Source organism: Myodes glareolus, chromosome 1, assembly GCF_982192425.1.
Source record: "Myodes glareolus chromosome 1, mMyoGla1.1, whole genome shotgun sequence".
Classification (NCBI taxonomy): domain Eukaryota; kingdom Metazoa; phylum Chordata; class Mammalia; order Rodentia; family Cricetidae; genus Myodes; species Myodes glareolus.
The window spans coordinates 35,029,091-35,055,779 of NC_142026.1; the positions used below are offsets into that span (position 1 = coordinate 35,029,091).

Consider the following 26,689-nt stretch of genomic DNA (forward strand, 5'->3'; position numbering starts at 1 on the left):
CGTTCACTAGGCACAGTGGCACAAGCCCCTCATCCCAGCACTTAGGAAACTGAGGCAGGAAAATCGCTGCAAGTTAGAAGTTAGCCTGGATTACAGAGTGAGACCCTGCATCCTCCCAACCCCCAACCTTTCCCAAGTTAATCAAAAGTAATGTTTTCATAAAATGTTAACACTCATTAAGAAAACCTAGTTACATTAGCTTTTTAAATGTTGGTGAATTGGTAAACTCAGATTCCACAGATTCGACAGTTGGAAACTGATCTCAGGCCAACTTGCTTTCAGCAAATTAGCGGCTTGCATTGCCAAAATGGGTATCTGCAAACATGAGGTGCCTACTGAGCCACTGCTGTTGCTATAGAATTCAGTGAATCACTGGCTGGAAATGGGGCTTTTTCTACTAAACCTGTTAAAGACTGAAAAATTAGCAAAGAAAATCACTTCAAATCACATATTAGACTCAAGTTTGATATTTGGAAGCAATGGTGAGAAAAGTGGAATTCCAAAAGGACTCTCCCTTTATTGTCTATAGCATGGTTTTAGGTTCCCATAAAACTGGAAGACAGACAGTACTGGGTCCCACTAATGCTGTTCACCCGTCACCTAGCCCTAGCCAAAACTGTCGTGAATATATGTGGCATGTACTAAGTAAAAAATTCCATTAAGGTGGTGTGTGTGTGTGTGTGTGTGTGTGTGTGTGTGTGTGTGTGTGTGTGTTCCCTCACTTTAGCTCTGTGACTTTAAATAACAAGATTCACTAAATGGTAGGTAAAATGTCAGCACATATGAAGCCATACCAAGGCAGGCTTTCTGGGTCCACCCCAGCATTTCCACAGATCTTCAGTAGGCCTAGGAACCAGCACCCGGGCAGTTTCCCTACACTGATGCTGATGCTGGAATGTGGTCCACACTCAGTACTAGTGAGTTACCTATAAAGGGCAGGAGGTGTCTCAAAATCCAGGCTGAAGGCAGAGCTGCGGAACAGTTCTAAACGCATGCTGTTTTGTGTGTCCTCTCAGGGGCTTAAATTTTTTGCCTTCAACCTACAGTGAGAATGTTTAAGACAGCAATACACTGTGCCTTTATACTACGGCAAAACAAAGCTCAGAAAGATTCATAAGGAGTTCATCCACTGCATGCATACACCCAATTGTTCACGTAGTCCATTCTTTTCTCTATCTTTAATGAAAAAAAAAAAACCCAGCATACTGGTTATGACCTACGGAACTGATTTGTTAACTCACACTAACGGTCAATCAGCACAATGTGCCAGAGTCAGGGCTCACCTCCAGGAAAGCCCAGATTCAGAAAGTATATTCCAGCTACCCAGAGGAGAGAACAGCCCAGAGGTAGATAGACTTCGTAAACAACTCATGAGCTCAGTAGAGTTGAGCATGAGATATCAGGTCAGAGGCTTTGGAACCACACCCACCTCCAATACCCTCTAGGGAGGCACATGAAGCAATCCTAGAGTAGGACTCCAAGTTTGGTTTGATTCAGTGGTTCCAAACTCCAATGACTCGGTTTCTCTCAGGCGCCCTGCCTTTACCCAAAGCTGTCTTCCATGCTGGCCACTGGACAGGACAGAAAAACCTTCCAACCCTTCCCCCCTCATTCCCATTAGTCCAGTCCCACTCCTGAGGCCATCTGTGGTGTGTAGGTAGACCTTCTCTGTCCTGCCACTCAGTTCTATCCTGCCAGCCAGTTCCCCAAATAACCACACACAGACTTATTAATTATAAATGCTCAGCCCATAGCTAGAGCTTGTTACTAACTTGCTCTTACAACTTAAATTAACCCATATTTCTTATCTATGCCCTACCACATGGTAGTGCCTTTCTTCAGCACAGCTGGTTAATCTCTTGCTTCCTCTGCATCTGGCTGTCATGAAGACATCTTCTTCATCCTGGAACTTTCTTTTTGGTGCTCTATTTTGTCTACAAGTCCCGTCTATTCTCTACCTGCCTACCTATTGGTCATTTAGCCTTTTATTAAACCAATCAGAACACACCTTGTCAAAGGCACATCTTCACAGTATACAAAAAGATTATTCCAGAACAGTGCTGGTTTGAATAAGAAGGTTGAATGTTTGATAACCAGTTGATGGAACTGTTTGGAAAGGATGAGGAGGTGTTGCCTTGTTAGAGCGGTGTCAGTGGAGATGGGATCTGCTGTTTCAAAAGCCCTCCACATCCAGTTAAATTTCTCCCCGGACTCCTCTCTCTCTACCTGTGATTTTGTTTCAAAATGCAAGCTCTCAGCTACTGTTTCAGAGCCATGTCTGCCTGCCTGCTCCATGTTCTCCTCTGTGATAGTCACTCTTCCATCCTCTGTGACCCTGAGCCCCAAATTAAATGTTTAATTTTATAAGTTGCCTTGATCATGATATCTGAGCACAGCAATAGAAAAGTAACTGAGACACCATCACAGGGTGTGAGGCCTCCCTGACACATGGTAGCGTCCAGAGCTTGCTCCCAGATCTGGGAAAAGTGAAATGTACACCTGAGTGGGTGGCTCCTATAAACTGAGGGAGTAGAGTCAGTAGAAAAAAACAAACAAAAGGGGACTGGAAAATGGCTCAGTGGTTAAGAGCACTGCTTGCTCTTCCAAAGGTCCTGAGTTCAATTCCCAGCAACCACATGGTGGCTCACAACCATCAGTAATGAGATCTGGTGCCCTCTTCTGGCCTGCAAGCATATATGCAGGCAGAATACTATATAAATAAATGAATGAATAAATAAATAAATAAATCTTAAAAAAGCAAACAAACAAAAGACTGACACTTAGCTAAAGATTATTACAAAGGCTGACTGGACAATTAGAACACTGAGACCGGAAAGAGCTGGAAAGATCATTTCATCCAGTTAAATGATCCTGGGCTGTCTTTAATTCTCCTAACAGCCATTCATTGCCCACATCGTGGTCTCATAAATGCCAGCACTCCCCTGGAACTCGTGAATCTGGTTCCCCTCCACCAAAGAACCATATTACTCTCACTCAGAAGGAACAAATAATGATCTGTAGCCTCCAGCTCTCTCAGTACACTAGTACCTGTTACACATTTCAGAGTCCATGCTGGCATCCTGACTCTTCTCACGCTTACCTCAAACTTCTCCAGCTCAAGGGGTTCCCTCCCTCCAGCTTCTCATTGTCCTTATAGCCCTGCTATTTCAGCTATGATCTCTCTTTTCCCCCTTTCTTGGTCCTCTTCTTTTGTTTTCCTCTCCTGCTCTCCCTCTTTCTTTCTTCTCATAGCCAAGTCCAGCCTGCTGGCCATATTTTGTCTACTACTTTCTTTGTCCTGGATTCTTCCAGATGCCTCTGGCTGTACTCTCCCTCATATCTACAATAAAACCTTCAGCTGGGCAGTGATGGTATATGCCTTTAATCTCAGGCAGGCATGTAGGCGGAAGTTTCTGTCCCACCTGGTCCCACAGCCGTTCAGTCCCAAAGAAACACTCAGAGGCTTATATTAAACTGTTTGGCCTATTAGCTCAGACTTATTAACTAGCTCTTACAACTTAAATTAACCCATAATTCTTGTCTATGTTTAGCCATGTGACTTGGTTCCTTTTCTCAGTGCAGCATTCTCATCTTGCTTCCTCTGCGTCTGGTTGACAACTGCAGATTGAGCCTTTCCTCTTCCCAGAATTCCCCTAGTCTGGTCACCCTGCCTATATTTCCTGCCTGGCTATTCTCCAATCAGCATTTTATTGAACCAATATTAAGTGACAACTTTTTACAGGGTACAGGAACATTATCCCACAGCACAGGTAGATATCTGTGATTTCAAAGCCAACCTTGTCTACAGAGCAAATTCCAGGACAGCCAAGGTTACACAAGGAAACCCTGTCTCAAAAAACCAAAACAAATAAATAAAAATTAAAACCTTCTGCTTAACCATACCTTGGAGCAGGCACGCCCTCGGTTCATACACTAACGGTCTGTGACTATTAGGTAAAAGTGTTTGGACTGTATTAATAGACTAGCTGCCTCCAACCCAAAAGCTAAGAAGTGTCCCCAGAGAGTGTCTGAAACCTATACCAGATCTCCCCATTTTTCTCTAACCCACTTACCTGATGTTTCCACTAATGTATTTGAGAAGTGCCTTCCTTTTGTTCTGTAGCTACAAACACTAGTGAAACTTTCTACATTGGAACAAGCTATCTGAGGCAACTTGAGTCCTTGTTGCCAGCCATGGCTGTTCATATTTAGCTCATTTCCTTTGAGGTTAGAACTGTTTTCTGACCATACATTGTTTTCCTGTCCCAATAAAGTCAAGTCAGCTCCTTCCTTGGGGGGTCAAAAAGCTGAGGCAGCTGCTGGTAAGGCCTGTTCTGCACTGGCTGGCAGCGACACTGATCTGGCTGCAGATATTTGAGGATTTAGCACAAGAGGAGAACCAGGCTACAGTCGTGAGCTGGGAGTCACCAGGAGGGGAGAGAGTAGGTCCATCTTTTTCCTTGTTGCCAAGATTTTTGAAGAAACGTTATTACCGGGGTGTACGGAGTAATGGAAACTGACTTCAGGGTGTAAAAGTTAAGCATGGAAATGAAACCAGAAGTTTCACTGCTGTAACAAAATTGAAGCTGAGATGATCTGTTCATGGCTATGAACAGGAAAATTATTCCTCTAAAATTCTGGACATCAGAAAAAAATGGCTCTCATAGGCACTAAGTTCCTCTATTTCTAATTTTAAAAACAATTTTGTGATTGCTTGTATATACAAGAGCACTCATGTGCAGGGCAGAGAAAAACTTGCAAGAGTCGGTTCTCTCCTTCCAACTGTGTGAGTCCCAGGAATAGAACTCAGATCAAGCTCGGCAACAGGTACCTTCACCCCCTGTGCCATCTCCATCTCCACGGCCTCACTAAATAATTCTAAATAAGCTTTGGGAAGTCGCAGCACCGATCCAAACAATTTATGATTAAGTAAAAAAAAATCTGGTCTAGGAAGACACAAATTCATTGTGGTAGTTTTATTGCATATGAACCATGTTTTACAAAGGAAAAATTGGGGGTGCCACGGAGCAATGTACTAGACAGCATTTAACGAAAGGAAATAAAGTTGCAACTGATGTGTAGCCTGCTGTCTTGGGCGGGGCCAGCCCCATAGCACTTACTAAACACGCCTGTCACCTGTTGCCCGGCCTTACATCCACACCACCTCTTCCTGGCCCCGCCCACTGTCAATTTAGCCGAAGCCAGGAGAGGCTCCGCCCCACGACGTGGTGAGGTCGCCTCCTAGCGGCCACAGCAAGGAATCCGCAAGCCGCGGCCCTCGGCTGACCCTCGGGTTGCCGGGGTCATGGGTTCCTCTGAGACCGCACCGCCGCCGTTCGCGTGCGTCGCCCCCGCGCTCTTCATCGGGAACGCGCGAGCCGCGAGCGCGACGGAGCTGCTGGTGCGCGCGGGCATCACTCTGTGCGTCAACGTCTCCCGCCAGCAGCCCGGGCCGCGCGCTCCCGGAGTGGCCGAGCTGCGCGTGCCCGTGTTCGACGACCCGGCGGAAGACCTGCTGACGCACCTGGAGCCCACCTGTGCCGCCATGGAGGCTGCGGTGCGCGACGGCGGCGCCTGCCTCGTGTACTGCAAGAACGGCCGCAGCCGCTCGGCTGCCGTCTGCACCGCCTATCTCATGCGCCACCGCGGCCACAGCCTGGAGCGCGCCTTCCAGGTGCCAGCGTCCAGGGGCGGGTCTTCCGGGGCGGGCCCCACAGAGAGAGAGAGAGAGAGAGAGAGAGAGAGAGAGAGAGAGAGAGAGAGAGAGAGAGAGAGAGAGAGAGAGAGAGAGAGAGAGAGAGAGAGAGAGAGAGAGAGAGAGATTCTTCCGGGGCGGGCCCTACCCCCACCCCCACCCCCCACCCCACCCTCACCTTCCACCCCCCCCACTCTTCACCGTCGGGGCGGAGCCTCTGCGCCGGGGATTCTCCGTCTTGCTCACCTTAGCTTTCTTGATTGCAGATGGTGAAGAGCGCTCGCCCGGTAGCCGAGCCCAATATGGGTTTCTGGGCTCAGCTGCAGAAGTTTGAACAGAACCTCCAGGCCCAGGCCCTCCTGCCCCGGGAACCCGCTGATCCCGAGTAAGCCGCCCCCTTCAGTGGCTGGGTGGCCAGGTGTCTACACTGCTTCCCTCCTCTTTTCAATAGGCAATGGCCTTGGGTTTTGCCCCCTCTTGGTGGCAGTCCAGGAGTGTCTACTGAAGAAGGGGGCTTCGTTTATTTGTCAGGTTTGGGTCAAATACAAACCAACGAAGTTTTAGGTAGAGAACTCGCGTAAGGGATCGATGAGTCTGGGGAGCCTACGACAGTTGATAGGGAGTGACAGACCAGAGTCCTAGCTTGCTGCCTCCTCCAAGGGAATGCCTGTCCTTGCAGGCAGAGCTTCTTCGTTCCCTCTGAACTTCTTTCTTGTCCCTTCTTAGGCAGGAGCTTAGAGTTTCCCAACAGGAGGTCCGGGGCCCACCATCTTTAATCTTACAGCTGCGGTGCCCTGGAAGGAAGGCATCTGCCCACCTCCCCCGCCCCCTTACTTAACCTGTATCAATGCCTACATTGTATCAATTGTCAAGCTGCCATTATACACTGTGTATCATCCTCCCCAGCTGGCAGGCAGGCCCGTCAGTTGTCACCTTGTGTTGCTTGCTGGTCTACTTCAGACACAGCCTCTTAGACATTGTTTCCTTAAGAGCCCTGGAAACTTAGTTACAATTTAAAGAAGTAGTGAGGGAAGAGCAAAGAAAAACCCGGACTAGGTGTGTGAATTAAAGATGTGTAGCCACTGGTAAATTTGCAAACAAATATGAATCTGTGAATAAAATCCCAGAGTTGATATTTATGGTTTCCCTTTTCTACTTCTCCCTGCTTATGGTCTCTGGGGCCCAAGTAGGCCGTTTGCATCAGCTTTTTGAAGGTCATGGTCTGGCTCCCCGTTTTGCCCCTGAAGAGACTAAAGGGTTTGGTCATGTCTGCCTCTATGCAGTGAGACATACTTGGGTCCCCAGATGGAGGGTTCTCCCTTAGAATGAAGAATGAAGCCGTCTAACTTAGCTGAACCCAAAGTTGAGGGGACGTGAGGCACACAGTTCATGATCAAGGTACTGGGGTGCTAGTGAACACCGCCTTCCCCACCTGCCCCCGCACTTCTGGTTTCTGACTGTAATGAGCACGCCCTTCAGCGGTCATTGGTTCAAAGTGCTCACTACACTTTGTAGGGAATATCTAGTCCTAAAGATGTGATCAGCTGGCATTGTCCATCCCAGGACTGCTGCACAAGCTGGCTCATCTGACCACCGAGCTTCCTCCACCAGGTCCCTTATGTTCATCCCTTAAAGGAACCACTGCTACCGTCCCCACTTAGCCATTGAGGCTACAGTGACTTGAAGAGAGCAAGGCTCCAGGCCCAGGTCCCCCCACCCCCAGTGTGCATAGACAACCCCTGCTTCACAACACCTTCCAAGAGGCCACTGCCCTCCCAGCAGGGCAGGGCATACTTCCTAACCTGATGACTAGAGTCAAGTCACCTAGAGGTGACAAAGATGCAAGAGACATACTGCCCAGGTCAGCTGGAAGGACATCTGTGGAGTGTATCGGGTGCTTTTTATTCCACCAACTCAGTTCTGGGAGCTAGTCAACTGTAGTTTTGGCCTGGCTCCACTTTCAAACCTCTGCCCCAGGGAGTACAGGACACCTCCCCCACCCCACCCCCACCAAACTTTTCTTCTAGGGCTTGGGGTAGAACTCTGACTGAAACCACAAGGGGGCACTCTAGGTAGCTCATCAGTGTTATGGGGACAGGTTCTTAACTGGACACCATTTGAGGGCTTGGAGTTTGCAGTCTCCCGACTCCACCATGCAAAATGTCCACTTGGTCTCAAAAGAACTGTGTTGGGTCCTTATGTAATTACGGGGTGGAGGCACATCCAGCCTCACTCTTAGAAGTGGAATAGCTGGGTCAAGGCTGCCCCCACATCACCCCTTCTGTTTGCGGAATGGAGTATCACCAGAACCAGACAGATATAATCCCAATCCCTGGAGGTCCAATTTGAGAGACTAAGATGGGAGAACCCTACAATCTACATCAAGAAGGACAAAGGGAGCCCAAGCCATCAGGATTGAGAATGCCTTCTTGGATAGTCTGGTGGACAGGCCACTGGACAGCAGAAAGTGGCAGTAACCTTAACGCCAGGTCTCTTCACTCTTTATTTTATTTTTCAAACAAGATATCAGTAACCCAAGCTGGCCTCACACACTCCACATAGAGCCAAGGATGACTGTGAACATCCGATGCCTTTGTCTCCCGACTGTTGGAATGCCAAGTGCTTTCCACCAAGCTCAGTCTTTCTCCCTCTCATCCTTGCCTCTGGGTCACAGCATGAGCCTTGGAGTTCTTCCAGAGTCTGAAATGGGGTCTCCATGATTTGCCAGCTAAGAGTGCACATGAAGACGTGAGGGGCTACTGCTAAAGGAAGCCATGTTTCAGTGTTTAGGCTGCACCTGTGACCTGTTCACCACTGAGCTGTGCCTCTCACGCGTGGAAGGAGGGCAGGGCCACTTGATTTACGTCTGGGGAGACTGGACCCAGACAGCTAAGCACTCCCTTGAAGAAACAGCGCAGTCACACCATCATCAGAGCAGGAGACAGATGTGTGTCTCTCCTGAATAGTCTCCTGGGGGGAAAAAAAAGCCCCTCTCCCTCAGAATCGAATCCTGCCGTAGATAGAAGGACACCTCTGTCCACCTTAGTCCTGTACTGGACAGCTCAACCTTTGAGTAGCCTTGTTGCACTAGCCTAACATGTTCCTGCAGCCCCCTTAGATTGAAGCTGAGATAGAACTGCGTTCAGCAGTGTTATCTCTACTTCACACACACACACACACCTCGACAATAAAGCCAACCCTAAAACATGGCCAGCGCAACTGACAGCGTCTGTTTAAGCTTAATTTGGATCTAAATAGCCACACCTGCATGGGCTCTGTACTTGACAACCTCGCGTTTTCCCGAGCCGCCCTGCACCACCTGGCCACGGTACAGACCAACCGGAGGACTCACGAGGGAATCGCGTCAGCGGAACCACAAGAATCGTTCCCGTAGTAAGAGGACCGACTGTCAAGGTGCCGCCGGCGTCCCTGGGAAAGCGACGGTCCCGCCTCCAAGGCTGTCCTCCGAGCCGTAACGAGCGCAGAGCGCAGGCTGAGGACGCGCAGCCGCCCCGGGTGTTCCAACCTCGCTCTCCGCTCCGTCGCTCGCACCGCTCGCATCGCTCGGCGCACAGGCCCCGGGGCCGCATACAGCGCCCCCGGCGGCGGCCGAGTTCAGCCCGAGCGGGGCGGCGCACCGCGCGGGGCCGGGCCGGGCGGCTCCCGGCGCGACTTCCTGTTGTGCCCGCGCCCCGCCGCCGCCGCCGCCACTGCCACGGCCGCCACCGCCGCCCGGGGTCCCTCGCCCACTGCCCGCGGCCTGCAGCGGCCGCCGCCCATGGATTTCACCTAGCGCCGGTGGCCATGGCGGCACAGTGCTGCTGCCGCAAGGCGCCCGGTGCCGAAGCGGCACCCGCCCGCCCGCCGCCCGAGCCGCCGCCCGCCCTGGACGTGGCCTCGGCCTCCAGCGCGCAGCTCTTCCGCCTCCGCCACCTGCAGCTCGGCCTGGAGCTGCGGCCCGAGGCGCGCGAGCTGGCCGGCTGCCTGGTGCTGGAGCTGTGCGCGCTGCGGCCCGCGCCCCGCGCGCTCGTGCTCGACGCGCACCCGGCCCTGCGCCTGCACTCGGTCTCGTTCCGCCGCGCCCCTGCCGCCTCCGAGTCGCCCTGCACCTTCTCCTTCCCTGTCCCCGGGTTGGGGCCCCCGCTGCCCGCCTTCGCCGATGCGTCTGACGCGGAGTCCGTTGGCTGCCCTCTGGCCTTCAGGTTGGACCCATTCACTGACTATGGCTCCTCGCTGACCGTCACACTGCCTCCCGAACTGCAGGCGCACCAGCCCTTCCAGGTCATCCTGCGCTACACCTCCACGGACGCCCCCGCAGTGAGTCCCGCCCGGGTGGGCGTCAGGCCGGTGGGTGCTCGGCGGGGCTCTGCAAGCACCCCTAGTTTTACTGCCAGGTCAGGTGATGTTAAATCTGCACCCTGCTTCTGGGACACCTGCAGGGGAGCGAGGGGCAGCCTGGCCCAGGAGTCCTCTCCAGGTGCCCACGGTAATTCCCAGATGTTGCCTGCAAGTTCTTGGGACCTTTGAGTGGAGCCCCAGGACCAGCCCCGGTGGACAGTAGAGCTACTCAATAGCATGTTTCGTGTGTGTGTGTGTGTGTGTGTGTGTGTGTGTGTGTGTGTGTGTGTTTACGCCCCAATCTGGGTACAAGAGCAGCTTTCTGGTGGGCCCCTGCTAAGCCAGCAGTAAGATTCCAGTACTGAGGGATCTTTTGGGAGTGTCTGCTACAGAAGGGTCAGCCTATGACCTGGCCCTTCAGACAGCTCGAGGACACCCAACTCTGTTCTCTGCAGGTGGAATGAGAGACAGTAGGTGGCACAGAGGCCTTCCTTTGTAGCCTGTGGTGCTTGGGCTTTGGGCTCCCCGAGCTGGGTTGTGACATGCTGGGGCAGGTGTGCCCCACCTCCCAGTAGACACACAGGGCTCTACCGAGGCTTTCTGTACAGGGCGCCCACCATCCCGCAGGCCCTGATGGGAAAGCAAAGGGTGTCAGGCAAGGGCTGTGACAGCACAGCCAGTGGGTTTGCAGACTGGAGCAGGACCTTGGACTCCAGAGGCACGATGCCTCCCTCCAGCTCCCCAGGCAGTAGAGCGCTCATGTGACATCTGCCATGGCTACATAGCACGCAGGCAGCTCTTGGAAAGTCCATCTGCCACTACCTGGGGAGCACGAATAAACAGTCCAGTGACCGCAAAGGAACAAGGTGACCTCTGAGCAGCAAAAGACCAGATGGGATTCACATCTGTGGGCTTCCTGCACCCTTTTTGGGAGTTTTGATTGGCACGTGCCACCTCTTCCCAGAGTTCCTGCCACATGCTGGCACCTGGTCTGCAGGGCTTCGCCCTCTGTCTGCTGTGGTTGTGTGGGGCCTCTGCAGGTACTGGGACTGCTTCTTAGCATGTCCGATGAAAACTGAGGGGCAGGCTGCTTCCTGGCTTCTACCTGTGAATATGTACCATATGTGCTTGCTCTGCCCATTGACAGCGAAGAGGTGGGAGCGGAGCCCTCATTGGGCTGCAGTAGACAAGGCTAGAGGACAAAGATGGCCTGATGTTGCTCCAGACAGGGACCCGCTGCATGGTCCTCATGGACCAGGGGCTCCAGAGTGACAAAGCTGACCCACACCCATGGAAGCAGATTGGCTCCTAACCTCAGGCGCCTACTGTTTGTTGCACCTGAGCATTAAGCGGCTCAGGGCTTACATCCCTGCCTTCCCCGTGCCTAGTGAGGGTGTAGCAGGAGACCCTACTCCAGGGGCGGCAGACTGGAGGTGTTGCAGATTCTAGGGCTCCTCTGCACCCCAGCCCTTCTTTCCTACCCCTAGAAAAACAGCTGTTTTTTCAGCACCTGAGTTGGTTGACCCATCCCTTATCCATCAATCAGCTGCTGTGCTCTGGGACAGGAGCATTCCACCTTTGGTGCTGGGCCCAGTTTATCCCATCCCTCTGGTATCTGGGAAAGGCAGCCTGCCCACTACATAGGATGAGAGGTCGGCAGAGCCTGGGGGTTCCGTGGAAGAGGAGCGGGTTGTACTGCCCCTGAAGTGTAGCTGGTATAAGGGGAGAAGGTAGAGATTGAAGAGCATTTGGGAGTGTGTCCTCCAAAAGTGGATCAAGAACCTGCTCTCAACAGGATCCACTGCAGGGACAATCCTGCATCCAGGTCCCTGGGTCCCAGGCCTCTGGAGGCTACATTTTGGAACTAATTCTCCAGCAGAAAAGGAAGACACATCTGGAAATTTGCTGTGGGGAGAAGACAGTGATCGGGCAGACAGAAAGACTTTGGAAGAAGTCTATAAATGCTGGCAGAGGCCTGACTACATAGCAAGCAACCCACTCTGACAGGAAGCCTCCTGAGTGTTGAGTCTGTGGGGGCGGGCATCCGTCTCTAGATCTGTTGGGACAGGGATCTCCCAGGTCTGGGATTCTGTGGATTAGGCATACTCCTGGGTCTGCAGGGCAAGGCATTACTCCCCAATTCTTGGGTCTTTGGGAAAGACACATCTAAGGTCTATATGAAGACAGTACCCCAGATCCTAGGGTCTGTGGCATAGTTTCCACTGCCACCACCCCCAGTCTGGGGTCTGTGGGCAAGCACTTACCTTCATCCCCAGCTTTAGAGTCTGTAGGCAATCAAGGCTCCCCGCTTGGGGTCTGTGGGGACAGGCATTCCACACAACCGTGGGGTCTGAAAGCAGGCATTTCATTCTGGGTCTGGGATGAATGACTCCCCCACACACAAGGTCTGCAAAACAAGCAGCCCCACCACCATTCCTCATCTGGGGTCTGGGAGCTGTTAGCCCTGCTGACTCTTGGTTCTGTTCCCCGTAATGACAGTCAGGCTGAATACTTGTCCACTCGTGGAGAAGTGTTGGGGGTGTTTCCTATCTGTGATTCCTGAGAGGACCCATATGCCCTTGATCACCAAAATGAAAAATGCACTTTGTTTCAACATTCCTGCTGTCCTTGCAGAGGGTAGTGTAGGGCAGAAACTGCTTTGTAGCTGGAACTCCTCAGTGGGGGCAGGACCTGGTCTGGACATCTGAGGATTCAGAATGTCTCAACAGGCATGGTTGGGAAGGAGGTTGGCTAGGCCAGGGACCTTGACGGTGAGAGCGGGTGGCAGCAGTTACTGGGAATTGCTCTTTGCCGCAGCCCTCTCCCTGGGCACTGACCTCGGAGGCCTTCCTCTTAACACTCCTGTCATATTAGAGCTTCATATCTAGCCTCCTCTCTGGCCACACAGGTTGGCCAGCACGGGGGCTGACCCCTCTATGCCAGTGTAAGGAAGCATGTTTCCCTGTTCCTAAGATCAGATTAGCTACCAGCCTATGGGAATTTGAACCCAGGCGTTCTGACTGTTCCTCAGTCCCCCTTTGGAAGTTCAGCTAATACCACGGTGGGCATTGTCCTCTTTTCTCAGGCAGTGCTGGGAGATACCGTGGGCCAGCTCCAGACATGTGGCCTCCTGTCTGGAACAAGGCTGCTTGGTGTGTCTGGCACACACAAACTGGGTTGACAGTTCCTGCCAGGGGAGGGGAGTGAGTGTGCCAGGCAGGCAGGTGAAGGCTGCAGGAGCAGCTGTGGACCTGTGGCGAAAACAGCGAGAGCCCTGGACCAGGTGACAGCGTGTGCTGATGTTTCGCCTCGCCCGCAGATCTGGTGGCTGGACCCAGAGCTGACCTATGGCAATGCCAAGCCTTTCGTCTTCACCCAGGGCCACTCTGTGTGCAACCGCTCCTTCTTCCCGTGCTTCGATACGCCCGCCGTCAAGTGCACCTACTCAGCCGTTGTCAAGGTCAGAATCGCGGCTGGGGTTGTTTCTGCCTCCTTTGGGCATTGTAAGCGGCTGGAGCTTACAGCAAGCCTGCCGATGAGTTCTGGCCCACCTCCTTGCACTCTTCTTGCCTGCCTACACTAGGACCCCAGCTGCTAAAGGTCATTGTCTTAGCGGGACAGTCATGCAGAGAAGCCAAAGTCAGGCCTTATGGAGGTCAGGTGCAGGGACCACGGTACAGCGCCAATGAGGACATACTTGACAGTTGGGTTCCAGGACCTCTGGATCCACAGGAACCTGATGGGCATTCTTGAGTTAGAGCCAACGCGTGGTAACTTTGAACTGAGCAGATTTGGGGTTCCAATGTGTGGTCTTCTGAAGGGAACACAGTTCCTGTGAGGCTATCTGATTAGGATTTGAGGGCTTCCTCATGGATATGGGGTTCCCCAGCCTGGATTGTGGTTGTGCCTTCTGGTTGATGGAGGGCTCCCTGATGGGGCCGTAAGGTTCCCTGTCACAGACACGGGGTCCTCTGACTTGAGCTGTCTGATGAGTCATCCTTCCAAAGTGTGGTTCCCTTTCCCGGGAGGTGGTTGTGTCCTGTAGGTGCCAATCCTCAGCCTAGCCCATTGCAGGCCCCGTTAGGGGTACAGGTGCTGATGAGTGCGACGCGGAGCGTGTACGTGGAGGAGGAAGGCGTCTACCACTTCCACATGGAGCATCCTGTACCTGCCTACCTCGTGGCTCTTGTGGCCGGAGACCTCAAGCCAGCAGACATTGGGCCCAGGTAAGGCCCCCTCTGCGTCTTGCTGCACTGTCCTAGGCAGCTGGACCTCAGGAAGAGCCTAGAGCCCATGCACATGACTACCATGCCCCTTCACCCGCTGTGTTCAGACATACAATCAACTGATGCATCCAGTACCCTGCCTAGCAGTCTGCCATCACTCCCAGGGGTACCACACAACCAGCTGCACCCTCTTTGCCTTACCAGTTCCTTCAGTGCATTGGCAAAAGGATCTGAGTAAATCTTGGGTTTATTATGCGGTTCCCCTACTATTGTGGCAAGGGTTACATCCAGGGAGCAGGGCCAGACAAGGCAGAGGGAGGATCCAGTGGGGTAACTAAGGTCCAGGCTTGTCTGCCTCAGCCTACCTTCTCTGCTTTGTGACAGGAGCCGTGTGTGGGCTGAGCCATGCCTCCTGCCCACAGCCACCAGCAAGCTATCGGGTGTTGTGGAACAGTGGCTGAGTGCCGCAGAGCGACTATACGGGCCTTACATGTGGGGCAGGTATGTCCTGTCCCCTGGCTTTCCCACTGGCTTTACTCTTTCCCTCGGGGAACTAGGCTGGGAACTCCTTGTCTGACCCCGGGTTGCCTGTCTTCTGTCTACTGCGAAGGAATTGATACTGTGGGGCTGGGCTGCCATCCCAGGTGGAGAGTATGGTTGTGGGCTTAGTGAGTTGTGGTCAGAGCCCTTCCTTTCCTCACCCTGCAACCATGGGCACAGATATGACATCGTTTTCCTGCCACCCTCCTTCCCCATCGTTGCCATGGAGAATCCGTGCCTCACCTTTATCATCTCCTCCATCCTCGAGAGTGATGAGTTCCTGGTGATTGATGTCATCCACGAGGTGGCCCACAGCTGGTTCGGCAATGCTGTCACCAATGCCACTTGGGAGGAGATGTGGCTGAGTGAGGGCCTGGCCACCTATGCACAGCGCCGCATCACCACAGAGACCTATGGTATTGTCTGGGGCAGCCATGGCACGGGTGGACTAGCGTTGGGCCCTCTTAGGTACCAACTGTAAGGGGCACAGAGCCCTGCCTAGCCTCCAGCTTGACAGGGTCTAACGGTCTCTGGGACTGGTGGTGGGTAGAGTGTGACAACCCTGCTGTAGATGCTCCCACCTCCCTGACCTCCACCTTCTCTCTACTCTGACTTCACTCAGGGGCTGCTTTCACCTGCCTAGAGACAGCCTTCCGCCTGGACGCCCTGCATAGGCAGATGCGGCTTCTTGGGGAGGATAGTCCAGTTAGCAAGTTGCAGGTCAAGCTAGAACCAGGTACTCTCTACTCCAGGCTCCCTCCTGGGAACCCATGCATGGCATCCACAGGCCCTCCTTTCCTGCTGTCCACTTGCCCTGCTGGGGCCCCTCGACATCACCATACCTGAATTCCTTCCAAGGTCAGGCTGGGTGTTCTTAGCCCCAGGGAAAACCTCTCAGGGGCCCTAGGCTTGCCACAACCCCACAGTGTCTGAGCACCGATTGCTATGGGGCAGAGCAAGTCCCACCACTGTATACCCAGGATGCTGGTACTCATATAGGGGACCGTGGCCCTCCCCCTTGCCCACTCCTCAGTTCTACACTACCGCCCCAGTCCCACATGAAGGACACAGGTGTCAAGTGGCATCCCAGATAAGGTGTTTCCCTGCAGGAGTGAACCCCAGCCACCTGATGAACCTGTTCACCTATGAGAAGGGCTACTGTTTCGTATACTACCTGTCCCAGCTCTGTGGAGATCCCCAGCGCTTTGATGACTTTCTCCGAGTAAGCGCATGGGCCCTGCCCACTCTTGTCCACAACTTCTCCCAGCTGGCAGACTTGCCCCTTCTCTGGGGAGAAGGGACTTGGCCTTCTGAGGCACTGTCCCCTCCTTCTCCTACCCTTTTGGCAGGGCCTACGGGCCACCTGGGCTGGGACGCACATCTGTAGAAGATGTCTCAGTGTGCCAGCCCCGCTCTGCCAGAGCTAAACACCCCAGCCTCCCATACCTGCTAAGGCCATGTCCCTCATCTCACAGGCCTACGTGGAGAAATACAAATTCACCAGCGTGGTGGCCCAGGACCTGCTGGATTCTTTCTTGAGCTTCTTTCCCGAACTGAAGGAGCAGAGTGTGGACTGCCGGGCAGGTGAGGCCACCTACCCCGCTACGGGCACAAGGGCCGGGAACGAGATGGTAGCTGTGACTGGAGGAAAGCTTGTCAACCCCGACTGCACTGTGTAGGCTCTAGGTCGGGATGCCCTGAGAGTAAAGGGGAGTCTGTACCTTCTAATCTAAAGGACCATGGCAAGGAGATGGGGGGCAGGGGCTTCCTGTCCAAGCTAAGCAGCCAGCAGGAAAAGGTTATAGAAAGAGCCAGCCGAGTCCCTAGAGGGGGATCAGCAAGGTGGTGGGATTGGCTCTGGGACCCTGTCTATGCATAGTAGGGGTCTCCTGGGGGCCTGAGGACCAAAGGAGACACTGGAGGAACTGGATATCCAGAGAGAAATTAAAGTTTGCTAGAGGATTTCAAGGTCTAGGAATGGTGACCCCAAGTTTGGAAGGTATATAAGTGCACAGTGGGATTGGTAGGGGTCCTCCAAGTCCGTGTGCTTTTCTGAATGGTACAGAGCAGAGCAGAGCCTCCTTGGCCTCAGTGCTGGATACAGGACAGGCTTGTAGCAGGTAGAGAATCCTCTGGTGACCAGCCCGAGCTTCCTGACCTCCCTGTGTCCTACATAGGAGCCCCCTACAGGCTCTAAAAGGAAAGCTCAAACTTCTGGGAAACTTTTATATTCTTCGAGGGCTCTGGGTCCTAGAAGAGACCACCTGGCCAGGGGTACCCTCTGGGCTTGGAGTCTCCCTGGCAGGCTGCTCCAGTGGCCCCTTCCCCAGCCCAGGCAGGGACCCTAGGCCTGGTCTTCCTGCAGGGCTGGAGTTCGAGCGCTGGCTCAACGCCACAGGCCCACCACTGGCTGAGCCAGACCTGTCTCAGGGGTCCAGCCTAACCAGGCCTGTAGAGGCCCTCTTCCAGCTGTGGACTGCAGAGCCTCTGGAGCAAGCAACAGCTTCAGCCAGCGCCATTGACATCTCCAAGTGGAGGACCTTCCAGACAGCACTCTTCCTGGACCGACTGCTAGATGGATCCCCGTTGCCCCAGGGTGGGTCCCACAGTCAACAGGGTAGCCTGGGGAAGGGATGTGGCTTCGGCCCATCCCTGACCTGCCCACCACCCCACAGAGGTGGTGATGAGCCTGTCCAAATGCTACTCATCCCTGCTGGACTCCATGAATGCTGAGATCCGCATCCGCTGGCTGCAGATCGTTGTCCGCAATGACTACTATCCTGATCTCCACAGGGTCCGCCGTTTTCTGGAGAACCAGGTGCAGCTACATGCCCGGGACATGACGGGGGGAGGGGGACAGCCTCTCCTCAGGGGCCCATCTCAGCCTATCTCACCCCATCAGAGTGGAGTTCAGGCCACTCGAGCAGACCAGGCATGTCCTGGAGAGAGGACTGGAAGCCAACAGACCCAAAAGTTAGAGCAGAGAGGCCACAGTACAGGTGAGACGGGAGAAAAATGCAAAACCAGTTCAGAGTGGCCTAAACTCCACCACGGGGAAAAGTTGGGTACCAGAGTCCAGGAGTCTCCAGTAGCATCAGCCTTGAACTAGTTGGACTTAAAGCCTGCAGGCATCACTTTCCACATCTGGGTACAGGGGCCAGCCAAGCTTCTCGGCCAGATGCCAGCATCCCTATTCCTTGCCCAGTCCTTCCACCCCAAACTCTCCGACAGCCTAGAGGGAGAGGTGAGGGTGAGACTGATGAGGGCATTGTAGCATGTGAGTCCGGGCCAAAGTCTTCCCAAGCAGCTGGGGCACATCTGGATCTGGGTGGCGGAAGGCGCACAGGGAGCCTGCTAGTGTGACCAGATGCTTTCCACAGATGTCGCGCATGTACACCATCCCCCTGTACGAGGACCTCTGCACCGGTGCCCTCAAGTCCTTCGCACTAGAGGTCTTCTACCAGACACAGGGCCGGCTACATCCCAACTTACGCAGAACCATCCAGCAGATCCTGTCCCAGGGACTAGGCCCCAGTGCCGAGCCCAGTGCAGAGACCAGCACAGAGTTGGGCAGTGCCGAGGCAGACACGAACCCAGACTCGCCAGCCCTGCTACTCGGGGACGAGGCCCCCAGTAGCACCATCTCTCTCAGGGACGTCAATGTGTCTGCCTAGCCTTGGTGACAGACCCTCAACCTCCCAGACACCACGATTGTGCCTTCTGTGGTCTGGGCCGCCATGACTGCGCCTTGGCTCTGGCCACGAGCTCTGCCCAGGACCATAATCCCCTCCTACTGGCTCCAGGCCGGAGGCTTGGGAAAAGGATCTTGTGTCCATTGAGGCCTATGGACCAGGGCCCACCCTGTCCCTGCTCTCTTGCACTGCGGGTCCCAGGGCTGGCCCATACCCACCATGCCTCCTGTCTCAACACTGACAGCCATGCCTCACCCTGGAAGCCAGCATCTTCTGAACACTGCCCTGGGGACAGTGACCCCAGCAGTCCCACAGCAACAACCACAATGTGCCTTACACATGCCAGAGACCCAGGATGCATGGTCCTGGAAGTGTGCTTTCCTGCAGAGCCCTGTGTCTGGCCTCTGGGCTTGACTTGTTTGAGGGACAGTGGACAGAGGGGCAAGGACACAGGCATTCCATCAGTGCAGGGGCAGGGAACAGAAGGAGAGGATGGACCTCTCAAGCAGGTCTCCGTCTCTGCACCTGGAGTCCAGGCCCCAGAGGTACAGGGAATGGCCTGTCCATGTGGCTACCTGGGTACCATTGGTGCTCTCTGTGCCTGCCTGCTCCGAGAGGCACTAGGCTGTGGGCTTCAGCCTGGGACCACTGCAGCAGGAACCACGGTGACTGTCCCATTAAATCTCTACTTTGCAGACCTGACCTTCCTTCCTGTTTGTCACTACCCTGTCCTTTGCACCTACCCAGCTGCCATGGTAGGGCCAAAAGAGATGAGAACTGGTCACAGGAGTTATGGTCATAGCCTGTCCCCATAGACCTACCCTAGAGACCGAAATGGGGAGCAGCAGGTGGCCCCTTGTTCTCAGCCCCTCAATCAGACCTTAACTGAGCATGACCTCTTCAGGACCCTAAAGAGGCTGTTTGTCTCCTTCGTTCTGGACTTTCACCTCGGTGACTCTGACCACACCTCTGCCTTTTGGCACTGGGGCACCCAGACCCCCACAGTCAGAGTGCAAGGGAGATGTGAGTGACGGGGATTGGTTGGGAATGCTGAGACTGAACGCTAGCCTGGCAAGCTGCAGGGTTAGCCGGCTCTACTGCCTGAGGCTCTATCCCATTCAAGAATGAGAGCCGTCCCTCACGACCAGCAGAGGGGACAGCAGCAGTGACACCTTACAGAAGAAAGGTGCTGCTGTTCTCATTGCTGTAACCGTGGCAGAAGCAATGATTTGCTTTAGCTGTTTCTTAGCCTTAGTGGCAGGGAAGGAATGGCGGCGAGAGAAGCTTGGCAGTGGGGACTTGTTGAGATTCCTCAGTTTTACACAGCAGAGACAGCAGTCCAGGCAAATATAACTCGAAGACAAGCCCCTAGGGACCTATTTCCACCAGCCACACCCCAGCTCCTAGAGGTTCCATAGTCTTCAAAGTAGCGCCATAAACTGATGGTCTGGTGTTCCAGATCTGAGCCTGGATTGGGGGGCAGGAGGCGCTTTTAGATGTAAAACATAATGGGAGGCTTGGTGGGGGGCATCTGATTTTAACCAAGAGTCCTGGATATGCCACTCAGCTTTGCTCTCTGGCCGAGGTGCCAACATCCAGAGGGCCAACCTGAAGATGTCCGCACAGCCCTCCTCAATGGCAGAATTGCTTTCAGCTCGTTCCTGCTAAGACTGCTTTCAGGCCTGCCACCACAAACTCACCTGGGCTTCTCATTGACAATACAAGTTGACACTTTGTGGTCTCCCAGAGCGTGGATTCCAGTTCTGGGTGCCCCCACTGTACCCACAGTGCCCTCCGGACACGCCTTATATCTGTACAAAGTCAGAAATTACTCCCAGCAGTTACAGTCATGGAGCGGTGCCTACCTAGAATGCCATCCTTAATCTCAATCTGCCGTGGCTCTGCATGCCATTAGAGGTACAGAGGAGCACACTTTCACCGCATCCTTGCATTTCCAGTCTTCATCTGTGCCCTTTCTCTAGCTGGCAAAGCTGAACTGCCTTGGATCTCTTACCTGTAATATCTTGCCAGGGCAACCTGTAGCTGTCACTCACAGCCAGTGTTTCCAACTTCCTTTACTGTGCCTACCTGACTCTTCCGTACACTCTCTGCCTTGTGAGTCATCATCCTTCGCAGGTGGGCTTCAGATATTTTGCCCTCACATTCCCATGGCAAACCAACATTTCAAACCCCGGTGTTTGCTGCCATCCACAGCCTACCCCGTTCAATACCACATGCCCAGTGTCCTGTTGGCCAGCATCTCTCCTCTGGGAAGTGTCTGCATTAGAGGCTAACTTATACCCAATACAGACAATGGTGAGAGCCACATAGGAATGGTGGGGAGTATGTTGCCTTTTTCTTCCTCTGGAGCTACCCAGGGACCTGTGCTGGTGGAGGGGATTTCAAATATTTCCAGGCAATGTGCCCGGGAATAAACGCTGTAGAGGGTCATGTGCCATTTCTACTTCCATGGCCCACCCTGGCCTGTGCCTAGGAGTATTTAGTAGGTAGTACCAGTTAAGGAGCGGAGGTTGAAAGGTTGGGAGATATGTGCATTTCAAAAGAGTAGGGATGAGCTAGGCATGTAGGAGCATGGATAATGAAGCTGTGGGTAAGGATTTTTTTTTAAAAAAAAAATGGACCAGGGCCTGAAGAGATGGTTCAGTGGTTAAGAGCACAGACTTGGTTTTCCTGAGGACCCAGCTTCCACCCCAACACTCAGCATAGCTACTTGCAACTGTAACCCCAGTCCTAGGAGATCTGAAACCCTCTTCTGACCTCTGTAGATATCAAACACACACATGGTGCACAGATGTTTATGTAAACCAAACACTCATACACGTAAAATAAATTTAAAAATACTTTAGAGGCCGGGTTCCTAATGGAAGAGACTGAAATCCACAGAGACCTGAAGCCTGCCTGAGGCAGTGGTATGAGGAGATGGTGGGTACCTAGAACCTTTACCCAGGTTCTTAGGGCCCAGATCAAGTTTTCTGAGTCCCTTTCATCGGGCCATGTCCTGTGCAGTCTGGAATGTCCATTAGCGCTCTCCTCCACAGAGACTTGGAAAGTCTTCTGGAGAAGTTCTGGCATAAGGACAAAGCACGGCTGAGATCACCCACTGGCTAGTGCCAGCAATGCAATGGACAACATGGAACAAATCAAGCTTGCACTCGAGACAGCTGGGGAACGCTGGCAGAGAACTTAAGAGAACGCGGCCCACACAAACAAGAGAGGCTGTAAAACAGACTACACAAATAGGAATACGCCCTGTGAAACAGTAACAATGGTGACAAAAAAAACGCCAGAAACCATGGACATTTCTATAAGATTTTATATATGAAACCCTGGGGTTCATGATGGTGTTTCCATAGTGTATATATTATACTCACGTTACCTTCTCATGCCCCTCTTCTCCACTAAACAAATTTCCTCCCGACCCCTTCCTCACTCATTCCCTTCTTCCCTCCCTTCTTTATTCTACATATTAGAGAAAAGGGGTTTCTGAGTCCTTCTTTATATTCTGTGTGTGTGAGTGCTTGCCCACATGTACGTGGGCCATCTGCAAGAGTAACCAGTGTTCTTAACCACTGAACCACCGCTCCAATAATCCCTCAGCCTTTTCCTGTTAACAGGATAATCTCCAGTTTTATCAAATTTCCTGCCAAGGACATAACTTCATGCTTCTCTGTGGCTGAATAGTACTGCAGCTGTATTTATTCACCACGTTTCCTTTATCCATTCATCTGTTGATGGACATCTAAACTAATACCATATCTTGACTGCAGTGCACAGTGCTACAATAAACACAGATGCACAGGTTTCTCTGTTGTAGGCTGACGATATTCCTTCAGATACAAACCCAGGGGAGGCTTAGCTTGATCATGATATTGGTCATTATATTTTTAAGTTTTTAAGAACTTCCACATTGATTTCAATTGTAGCTGCACTAGTTTACATTACCTCCAGCAATTTTTGTTTGGTTGTTGATTATATTAACTATTCTGGATGATAGAATCTCAATGTATGGGGTGTGCGTGTGTGTGTTTAGATAGCCACATATGTCGATGTAATTTTAAATCCAAATTTCCTTGATAGCTAGGGATGTTGAGATTTTTGATGTATTTATTTGTATTTTTTATTACATGTATTTGTTTTGTCTGTGGATGCACTTGTGGCGTTGATGTGCATGTGGAGGCCAGAATAACCTGCAGGTGTTAGGCTCTCTCCTACTATCTGGGTTCCACAGATTGATGGAAAGCACCTTTACCTGCCAAGCCATCTCACCCTCCCCTGTATTTATTCTTCTGAGAACTGTCTGTTGAATTCACTTGCTAATTTAATGGTTGAATTACTTGTGTGGGGTGGGGTTTTTGGTATCTATTTATTTGAATTCTTTATAGATGCTAGATACCAGTCTCCTGTCAGATGTACAGTTGGTAAAGTTTTTTCCACTCTAGGCTGTCTCTTCACTTTGTTTTTGTTTTTTTTTTTTTTCTGTGCAGGAGCTTTTGATTTTTGTGCAAGTTCATCTGTCATTCTTGTCATTTCATGGACTATGGGAGTCTTTCAGAAAGTTTTTGCCTGTGCCTAGATCTTTTCTCTAGCAGTATAACACTTCCAGGTTTTAAATTGAAGTTTTTGATCAGTTTTGAGCTGATTTTTGTTGAAGGCAAGAGAGTGATCTACTTTCATTTTCTTACATGTGGATGTCCCCTTCCCAGCACCAAAAGATGCTGTCTTTTCTAGTATGTGTTATGAGCACCTTTGTCAAAAATCAGGTGTCTGAGCAGGCAAGATGACTCAGCAGGTAAAAGTGCTTTGCCATACAAACCAGGCGACCTAGGTTCAAACCCCAGAGCCCTTCTATAGGTAGAAGGAGAGAACCAGCTTCACAAAGTTGTCTTCTGACCTTCCTATGTGTATATCATAGCGTACACACACACACACACACACGGAGGGAGGGAGAGAGAGAGATTAATCACATGGCTAAATGGGCTTATTTTTGGACCTTCTATTGTATTCTACTTGTCTATGAGTTTGTTTTTGCCACTAACATACTGACTTCTACTACCACTATGGCTCTGCAGTATAATATAAAATCAGTGATACTGGTAACTTTGCTGTTTCTGCTCAGGATCTTTTATGCTATCATGTGAATTTTAGGATATATTTTCTCTATTTTGTGAAGAATGTACTTGGAATTTTGATGGGAACTAAAATAAATCTGTCAGCCATTTTGGCTATAGAATCATGTTAAAAATTTTAAACTGAAAATTTGTTGGAATACTCACAGTGACGTGACGAGACTCATGGGCTGGACTAGCAGACTAGCATTCCTCGGTGGTGTCTGCTTTGGTTCTTATTCCCAGTTTCCTTCCCTGTGCTGAGTTCCCGGCCTGAATTTTCAGTGATAGATAGTATACTGCCTGGTTTTTGTCAACTTTGACACAGACCTAGACATATCTGGGAAGAGGGAATTTTAATTAAGAAAAATCCCTCTGCGTAGCTGTAGAGATGGCTCAGAAGCTAAGAGCACTGACTGCTCTTCCAGGGGTCCTAAGCTTAATTCCCAGCAACCACATGGTGGCTTACAACCATCTATAATGAGATCTGGTGCCCTCTTCTGGCATGCAGGCATACATCCAAGCAGAACACTATATACACAATAAATCAATCTTTAAAAAAGAAAAGAAAAATCCCTCCATATTATGGACCTGAAAGCCAATATGTAGTGTAATGTCTTGCTTAAAGATTCATGTGGCAGTGCCACCCAGGGAAAGTGGTTCTAGGTTGTATAAGAAAGCAGGCTGAGCAAGCCATGGGAAGCAAGCCAGTAACCAGTACTCCTCCGTTGACTCTGCTTTAGGTCTCTAGGCTCCTGCCCTGACTTCCTTCAATGATAAACTATGATGTGGAAGTATAAGCAAAATAAATCCTTTCTTCTCCAAGTTGCTTATGGTTATAGTGTTATGTTACAACAATAAAAACCCTAAGACCTGGGAGTGTAAGGTGAAATTAACCCATTCCAACCGGGCAGTGGTGGCGCATGCCTTTAATCCCAGCACATGGGAATCAGAGGCAGGCGGATCTCTGTGAGTATGAGGCCAGTCTGGTCTACAGAGTAAGTTCCAGGACAGGTTTCAAAGCTACACAGAGAAGCCCTATGTCAAAAAACCAAATAATGATGATGAGGATGATGATGTGGTCCAGAGGGGCCTGAGGGTATTGTCTCATGCTGGCAGCTGAACTTGGTAATGTGTACAAGTCACCCAAGTGATGCTTGTTTTGAAGGCATGAGGAGGTCATGGAAAGCAGCTGAGGCTTGGCATTGTGTAGCAAGGTCAGAATCCTAGAAGACAGCCCGGGAGAGGCTACTGGTGAAGGTACAGCCCAGTTACAGTGGAGACCCCCGCATACTGAAGATACCCAGATCCCCATATCATGGGATGAGCACCAGGGACAGCAGCGGCTGTAGAGTGCAGCTGGCCTGGGTCTATGAGACATGCTCTGTGTGCTATGGATGACAGAGGCAGAGAGGTGGAGCCCAGAAGTCAGACACTGAGTTTTACACTTTGGTTTTGCTATGATTTGTGACTGTGCCTGCTTCTTCCCTGTGGGAGCAAAATAAAATTTGTTTTTTGATTCTTATTAGAGCCTCCAGTTATGAGACTTTGGGTATTTTAGAGAAACTGTGAAATTTTAGAGAGACTATGAATATTTTAAAGAGACATTAGACTTACAAGTGATGGAAAGTTTTAAAGCCGGTGGAACTTTTAAAGTTATTTATGTTTTATATGGTGTTATTAATGCAAGATCTTGATCTTGGGGATGAACAAAAAAGGACATGTTACAGTTGAATACTAATGTGTTTGTGTGCCACGTTGACAAGGGTCAGTTGTCCTGGTTGGTTTTTTCCTCAGCTTGATACAAGCTAGTCATCTGAAAAGAGGAATCTTAATTGAGAAAATGCCTTCATAAAATTTTCCCATAGAAGAGTCCAGAGGGGTATTTTCTTGATTGATCGATGTTGGAGAGTCCAGCTCATTAGGTTTGTGGGCTTTGGTTGTATATTTAGCAAACTAGCAAGCTAGCAAGAAGCAACCCTTTGTGACTTCTGCATCAGTCCCTACCGTGCCTGAGTTCCTGACCCAACTTCCTTCAGTGAAAGAAATAGCGTAGCCAAACTATTCATTATAAGGATGTGAAGACTTGCTCGGAGAGGTGATGTCCCCTACCTGAGGTGCACAGCAGATATGTGGCTACTTCTGACCAATTATCTGAAGTTTAAGATGAAATAGAACCCTTCCTCAAGTTGCTTTTGGTCGTGGTGCTTATCATAACAACAAAAGGCCTAACTAAAACAGCTTGCCTGGTTTTCTGCCTTTCCCAAAGCTGCCATGGCCTTCCTGCCCTCTATACTCCCAAGTCGTTGACTGCTCTGTCTTCATTCATAAAGTGGGAGAGTAACTATCTCTGGGGCTCATCTGGATCAGCATCTCAACATGTCAACCTGGTTTGACCCTTGAAGCCCTTGGGATCTGCCCAGGTGGGCTTCTCCTCATTCTCCCCAGGGGAGGTTGCAGGAAAGACAGATAGATGGTGTCTCTGCCCCAATATTGACCGGAAGGATTCTTCTAGCTGGAAATTGTCTGCTGAGGAAGGAGAGAAGCCCAAGCTTCCAGGACCTTAGCCCCACTGCACCTTAAATGAGACAATTCCATAGAAGAGCAATTCATACTTGGCTGCCAGTCACGTCCCAAACCCCATAACTGCCACTATTACTCAAGACCTAGAATCTCACCTCACTACCTATACCCTGAAAATAGCTGTGGGATCTGAGACTCCGGGTGTGCCCACTGAAGTGTGTGCCAGGCTCCCATCACCTCTTATACTTGGAGGGCTCTAAGATGTGCATGGTGGCAAGTGGACCTGTGACTCAGGACATGATAACATGGAGAACCCACAAATTCCATACTTGCCCACTACTAAGTCCCTTTTGGTAGGGACTTTGGTAAGAACTCATAGAGACAAAGCACCAGGCCTTGCTCGTCAGCAGACAACCCACATGGGACGCTGTGTGTACACTGTCACTCTTATCATCCCTAAAGTGCCTTGCATTTCAGATCTGCACAAGTAACTGTGTGTGTGTGTGCCTAACCCAAGTTCATGTCAGGATACTTTTATCCAGTTCAGTC

General features: G+C 51.5%; 2 protein-coding genes and 1 pseudogene across 6 annotated transcripts; 2 read left to right on the forward strand and 1 right to left on the reverse strand.

Annotated features, from left to right (window-relative positions):
• The first annotated feature begins 5,215 nt into the window (after window positions 1-5,215).
• Dusp28 (dual specificity phosphatase 28) lies at window positions 5,216-6,828 on the forward strand. Its single transcript, XM_087905619.1, has 2 exons — window positions 5,216-5,674; window positions 5,962-6,828. Exons 1-2 carry the CDS (start codon window positions 5,306-5,308, stop codon window positions 6,082-6,084), a joined length of 492 nt encoding a protein of 163 aa, XP_087761745.1. The 5' UTR covers window positions 5,216-5,305; the 3' UTR covers window positions 6,085-6,828.
• A 1,276-nt stretch (window positions 6,829-8,104) lies between these two features.
• On the reverse strand, window positions 8,105-9,475 carry LOC125405389 (uncharacterized; annotated as a pseudogene). Its single transcript, XR_007233557.3, has 2 exons — window positions 9,048-9,475; window positions 8,105-8,665 (listed from the first exon to the last, which is right to left on the reverse strand). The product of XR_007233557.3 is annotated as an uncharacterized LOC125405389 (transcript).
• A 24-nt stretch (window positions 9,476-9,499) lies between these two features.
• On the forward strand, window positions 9,500-19,193 carry Rnpepl1 (arginyl aminopeptidase like 1). Of its 4 annotated transcripts, none has more exons than XM_085696341.2 (12): window positions 9,500-10,012; window positions 13,353-13,493; window positions 14,108-14,259; window positions 14,644-14,760; window positions 14,980-15,215; window positions 15,422-15,535; window positions 15,909-16,021; window positions 16,275-16,383; window positions 17,165-17,395; window positions 17,475-17,617; window positions 17,702-17,798; window positions 18,180-19,193. In XM_085696341.2, exons 1-12 carry the CDS (start codon window positions 9,500-9,502, stop codon window positions 18,434-18,436), a joined length of 2,223 nt encoding a protein of 740 aa, XP_085552467.2. In that variant the 3' UTR covers window positions 18,437-19,193. The 4 variants fall into 4 exon arrangements, with proteins under 4 accessions (XP_085552467.2, XP_085552476.2, XP_085552480.2 ...); XM_085696350.2 differs by having other exon boundaries at window positions 17,714-17,798; XM_085696354.2 differs by lacking the exon at window positions 17,702-17,798.
• Window positions 19,194-26,689: the final 7,496 nt, after the last annotated feature.

Bases quoted from the DNA above. Each gene is read 5' to 3' on its own strand.
- Dusp28 (XM_087905619.1), top strand. From the start codon at position 5,306: ATGGGTTCCTCTGAGACCGCACCGCCGCCGTTCGCGTGCGTCGCCCCC. The intron at 5,675-5,961 runs GTGCCAGCGTCC...TCTTGATTGCAG, and splicing joins GCCTGGAGCGCGCCTTCCAG to ATGGTGAAGAGCGCTCGCCC.
- Rnpepl1 (XM_085696341.2), top strand. From the start codon at position 9,500: ATGGCGGCACAGTGCTGCTGCCGCAAGGCGCCCGGTGCCGAAGCGGCA. The intron at 14,761-14,979 runs GTATGTCCTGTC...CCATGGGCACAG, and splicing joins GGGCCTTACATGTGGGGCAG to ATATGACATCGTTTTCCTGC. The intron at 17,799-18,179 runs GTGAGACGGGAG...TGCTTTCCACAG, and splicing joins GCAGAGAGGCCACAGTACAG to ATGTCGCGCATGTACACCAT.